Below are 6,335 nucleotides of genomic sequence, written 5' to 3'. Positions count from 1 at the left end.
TTAGAAATCTTTTAATTATTAAGACATTCAACAGACACAGTTATATTATTACACATACCGATTATATTGACTGATGTTTATGTGATTAAATCACAGTAACGATACACGGATTTAAAACCAATTGTTTGATGAAATACAAATAATACAACAACAAAACGAAGAAAATAAAAATAAATACAATATGGAAAATAACAAGGAATAAGATACATGATAAGTTGTGGATTTGTTTGTTGTCCGTGTTAAACACCAGGATGTTTCACCATCATTCTGGACCTCATCATAGGTACGGGACCCCGGCCAGAGTAGAATCTCCACCACCACATCGACTGATAATCATCCCCAGTATCCTGTACGTACGGCCCGTTCAGGTTACTACCACCACAGGATCCGTACCACCAGGCGCCGTGATGACTTAAAGCACAATTACCTCCCGCCACGTCATTGTCATTGTCGTAGGTAGAGAACTGGTCACCGTCGTTGTACCCCATAGCATCATCTGTCAAAACACAGACAGGTTATACAGGATTGATTACACCGAACATCGAGGTTATATTGTACTGTCATACTAGTTCGGGGACCAACTGAAGCTGACTAAAATCTTAATTATACTTAACTACTAGATTCATACACTCATATGTGAATCAATGTGTTTTAACTCAAGTCGGTATTCAATTTATATATAAAAAAAGACTGATGGACCAGGCTAAGTTGTAGTAAACACACACAAATCTAATCGATAGCCGACATAATGTGTTTCTAATTTCTCACCTCATTCGGTGATGATTCTATAACTGTTTGTCTATCTAATGTAACTCGTATGTTAGTAGACCCAAATTACAAAATATATCGTATGTAAGATATTTATATTTATATGTAATAGTATGTTTAGGGTTTCAACGCTTTCCTGGTATACAAACGTACAATGTTGGAACTTTTATAATTGTCTTATTAATAAAATGATTTGGTAATGATGCTTTCTAAATGTTTGTTAAAGAGATAAAACTCTTAACAAACAAACAAAAAACTTACAGGTGACATTCCCGGAGAATCCCGATACCGACAGTCGGTACTTGGATGACTCGTCCCCCACACGGAAGTCCTGGTACTCGGCGTACTGTGTATCGTTCTTCCAGGACATCAGATTGATACGAAGGATGGAACCGTTCTGGGTTAGGAGGTGTATTATGTTCAGACCTAATAAAATATTTATTAAATCGTCAGACATTGATTTAATATATGTCTTTGTATCACATGTTACAAATTCCGATAAACAATCAAACTGTAAAAATAAAAAAACAAAAACAAAAACAAGAGACCCAAAGGGCCTTAACGGTCATCTGATTACCTTGACAATAGTAAAATTAATTATATATGGTGTCACTTTGTCAGGATCATGTCAGGATTATTTTCAATTTCTTTCAACAAATTTTCTTTCAAACAAGAGGCCCAAGAGCCTTAACATATAGGAAAGTAATTAGATATAGTGTCATGGTAGTCATCTTCGCTTTGGGATCAACCAGATATGTAACAATACTTTGTCGGGACCATGTCAGGATCATTTCATGCAAGTTTCAGCCAAATGCCACCGGTAGAACTTGAGAAGAAGTTTAAAATGTGTTTTCAAAATGGCGGCTGTGGCGGTCATCTAGCATTTTGGATCGACTCGAAAAATAACAACACTTTGTCGGGACCATGTCAGGATCATTTCATGCAAGTTTCAGCCAAATCGCACCAGTAGAACTTGAGAAGAAGTTCAAAATGTGTTTTCAAGATGGTGACTGTGGCGGCCATCTTGGATTTCAGATCGACCCGAAAAATAACAACACTTTGTCGGGACCATGTCCGGATCATTTCATGCAAGTTTCTGCCAAATCGCACCAGTAGAACTTGAGAAGAAGTTCAAAATGTGTTTTCAAGATGGCAGCTGTGGCGGCCATCTTGGATTTTGGATCGACCCGAAAAATAACAACACTTTGTCAGGACCATGTCAGTATCATTTCATGCAAGTTTCAGCCAAATCACACCGGAAGAACTTGAGAAGAAGTTCAAAATGTATTTTCAAGATGGCGGCTGTGGCGGCCATATTGGATTTCGGATCAACCCGAAAAATAAGATCACTTTGTCGGGACCATGTCAGGATCATTTCAGGCAAGTTTCAGCCAAATCGCACCGTTAGAACTTGAGAAGAAGTTCAAAATGTGTTTTCAAGATGGTGACTGTGGCGGCCATCTTGGATTTCAGATCGACCCGAAAAATAACAACACTTTGTCGGGACCATGTCCGGATCATTTCATGCAAGTTTCAGCCAAATCGCACCAGTAGAACTTGAGAAGAAGTTCAAAATGTGTTTTCAAGATGGCGGCTGTGGCGGCCATCTTGGATTTTGGATCGACCCGAATAATAACAACACTTTGTCGGGACCATGTCAGGATCATTTCATACAAGTTTCAGCCAAATCACACCGGTAGAACTTGAGAAGAAGTTCAAAATGTGTTTTCAAGATGGCGGCTGTGGCGGCCATATTGGATTTCGGATCGACCCGAAAAATAACAACACTTTGTCGGGACCATGTCAGGATCATTTCATGCAAGTTTCAGCCAAATCACACCGGTAGAACTTGAGAAGAAGTTCAAAATGTATTTTCAAGATGGCGGCTGTGGCGGCCATATTGGATTTCGGATCAACCCGAAAAATAAGATCACTTTGTCGGGACCATGTCAGGATCATTTCAGGCAAGTTTCAGCCAAATTACACCGGTAGAACTTGAGAAGAAGTTCAAAATGTGTTTTCAAGATGGTGACTTTGGCGGCCATCTTGGATTTCAGATCGACCCGAAAAATAACAACACTTTGTCGAGACCATGTCCGGATCATTTCATGCAAGTTTCAGCCAAATCGCACCGGTAGAACTTGAGAAGAGGTTCAAAATGTATTTTCAAGATGCTGCTGTGGCGGCCATCTTGGATCTCGGATCGACCCGAAAAATAAGAACACTTTGTCGGGACCATCTCAGGATCATTTCAGGTAAGTTTCATCTCAATCCCAGTGGTCAAACTTGAGAAGAAGATTGAAATGTGAAAAGTTTACGGACGACGGACGGCGCACGACGACGGACGAAGCATGACGGCTATAAACCATGGTACGTTATTCTAGATAGTATTAATTTTGTTATTTTATATCTCAGCACATACATTTGTTATTGTTATCTTAATTTGGTTTTTGTACAGAAACATAAGACATCAGTCGTGGATGATAATAGACTTGTATAATACCTCATATATACACTGTACTTACCGGCCCAGAATTCCCCGTCTAAGTCACCAATTCCTGTCTGATATTCTGCCCAGTTCCGGTAAAAGTCTACAGTACCGTCCTGTCTGTTCTGTATCACCTGTTAGTTAAATAATTCAGCGATATTTATAATATGGAAACGATAGTACAGCAGTTTATTGTTCAGTATAAGTAAAAACATGACGTCACACGGAATTTTTAGTCAATAACAAGTGTTCAGGGTTATATAACACCATCCTCGATATTCCAGGGATTCCGATCACTTACAATGTACGATATCTACACCTCTAGCCTATCTCATAGTAAAACTGGAGGCAGTTCAGTGGAACAAATCTGAAACAATTACAGGCCAGCAAAAATTTCCTTTGAAGACCACAGAGAGAGCTATGGCACGCCGTTTTGTCATAAAATGCAAATAATACTTAAGGTCAAATCTTTTGACCTTAAAGGGCAAAATGTTTTTTGCCACTATGTACATTTAAACTTAAGGGAAAAGATTTCATCTTCAGGTCAAAAATCATTTTGCTTTTAAGGTTAAATGAACATAATTGTAAATAATTAATCTATAGAAGTCACTATGCTATTCATATCCCTAATCACATAATGGACTTGTCCATATATACTGGACACAATGAAACACTGAGGGAAATGAAACATTAAGTCCTTTAAAATAATAATGAAAACACCAAACAATTGATGAAATTTAAAAATCCCTCGAAAGAAATTAAAATATTTGCTTAAAAAGTTCATTTATTGACACTAAATAAAGTCTATCTACTATCTAGTAATAATTCATTTATATTCCTACAATTATAATAAAACAGTTTTAAACTTATGGCCAAGAAATCTGTAGCCCTTATAACTTTTGCTTAAGGTCAAAAAGCTTTTAACCTTAAGGCAAATAAATCTTTTGTCCTTAAGGTAAATAAATCTTTTAACCTTAAGATCAAAAAACTTTTTAAAAGGTCAAATAATTTTTAACCTTAAAGTAAATAAATTTTTTAACCTTAAGGTAAATAAATCTTTTGCCCTTGAGGTAAATAAATCTTTTGTCCTTAAGGTAAATAAATATTTTGTCCTTAAGGTAAATAAATCTTTTGCCCTTGAGGTAAATAAATCTTTTGTCCTTAAGGTAAATAAATCTTTTAACCTTAAGATAAATAAATATTTTAACCTTAAAGTCAAAAAACGTTTTTAAGGTTAAAGAATTTTTAACCTTAAGGTAAATAAATCTTTTGTCCTTAAGGTTAATAAATCTTTTGCCCTTAAGGTAAACAAATATTTTGTCCTTAAGGTAAATAAATCTTTTGTCCTTAAGGTAAATACATCTTTTGCCCTTAAGGTACATAAATCTTTTGTCCTTGCGGTAAATAAATCTTTTGTCCTGATGGTAAATAAATCTTTTGCCCTTAAGGTCGAAAAACGTTTTTAAGGTCAAACAAGGACATAGTCATTCAGATCCCCCGCCAATGGAGATATCAAAGCTGAAGTAAGTTTGATTGTGGAAACTTGTGTATGAAAAAAAAAACAGGAAAAAGTGCAAAAAATGAAAACCTAAAAATAGCAAAAGGTACTACTAGACCATAAAATGAATGTGTCTACGAAGTGGAAATATCTCTGCTGGTTTTAGAGTTGTGCTCCGGAAATGAACCTGCTACAAAAATATGATATTTTCAGCAATGTTTCTATGGTTACAGAAAAAAGCACAAAAAGTGAAAACCTAAAAATAGCAAAAGGCACTACTAGACCATAACAACAATGTGTCTATGAAGTTTCATGGAAATATCTCTCCTGGTTTTAGAGTTGTGCTCCGGAAACGATTCTTACACAAAAATCTGCCATTTTCAGCAATGTTTCCATGGTTACAGAAAAAAAGTACAAAAAGTGAAAACCTTAAAATAGCAAAAGGCACTACTAGACCATAAGACCAATGTGTCTATGAAGTTTCGTGGAAATATCTCTTCTGGTTTTAGAGTTATGCTCCGGAAACGAACCTGGTACAAAAATATGATATTTTCAGCAATGTTTCCATGGTTACGGAAAAAATGCAAAAAATGAAAACCAAAAAATAGCAAAAGGCACTACTAGACCATAAGACCAATGTGTGTATGAAGTTTCGTGGAAATATCTCTACTGGTTTTAGAGTTATGCTCCGGAAACCATTCGTACGGACGGACGGACGGACGGACGGACGGAACCCATTTGTATATCCCCCGCCAACTTCGTTATATTTAAAGAGAGAGAGAGAGAGAGGTAGAGAGAGAGAGAGGGAGAGAGAGAAAGAGAGAGAGAGAGAGAGAGAGAGAGAGAGGGAGAGAGAGAGAGAGAGAGAGAGAGAGAGAGAGAGAGAGAGAGAGAGAGAGAGAGAGAGAACAGATTAAACTATCATAACTATTCTTACTGTCCATGGCCCTTCATCTGTGTCCATGTCACAGTAAACATCGTCACACCGGCCAGGGGTCAAGGTCACTTTGTAAATACCGGAGGGACTGCCTGGTGTGACATCACTACAACTCGTAAGACCTAAACAGAAAATATAGATGAGATAATAAGTGTGTGTACCAACAGTTATTAGTACAAATTCCGCTCTTAAATTTTAATAGTATATTTCTGATAAGTGACTCTGCGAAAACATTGATGGCACTTAAACACTTCAGTTTAGAACTAAAATACAATAAACAATTATAAATGATGAGCTAGATACAGGAGACAAACTTTTTAATATAAAGTTCTTAGAAAGTCAACAGGCTGGTTTAGTAAAGATGAAAACCACAGTTTTAAATAAAGTAAAAATGTTGTTTATATTCTGAAAGTTCTGCATCATCCAATGATTTCAACTTCTGTTTGATCTGTAGCCATGGAGACTGGAGCCATTACGTAGATATATTGTATTGGGCCGATCACATGGAGACTGGATCCATTACGTAGATATTGTATTGGGCCGATCACATGGAGACTGGAGCCATTACGTAGATATTGTATTGGGCCGATCACATGGAGACTGGAGCCATTACGTAGATATAGTGTATTGGGCCGATCACATGG

At 36.8% G+C, this 6,335-nt stretch overlaps 1 protein-coding gene across 1 annotated transcript; it reads right to left on the bottom strand.

Moving 5' to 3' along the window:
* Positions 1-239: 239 nt before the first annotated feature.
* LOC138305951 (ficolin-1-like) lies at positions 240-5,947 on the bottom strand. The gene is made up of 4 exons (XM_069246256.1): positions 5,692-5,947; positions 3,294-3,390; positions 1,030-1,194; positions 240-496 (listed from the first exon to the last, which is right to left on the bottom strand). Exons 1-4 carry the CDS (start codon positions 5,716-5,718, stop codon positions 240-242), a joined length of 546 nt encoding a protein of 181 aa, XP_069102357.1. The 5' UTR covers positions 5,719-5,947.
* Between the last annotated feature and the right edge of the window lie 388 nt (positions 5,948-6,335).

Source organism: Argopecten irradians, chromosome 13, assembly GCF_041381155.1.
Source record: "Argopecten irradians isolate NY chromosome 13, Ai_NY, whole genome shotgun sequence".
In the NCBI taxonomy this organism is placed as follows: Eukaryota; Metazoa; Mollusca; class Bivalvia; order Pectinida; family Pectinidae; genus Argopecten; species Argopecten irradians.
The sequence above is the reverse complement of the archived record's forward strand: the minus strand, read 5'-3'. Positions and strand labels throughout refer to the sequence as shown.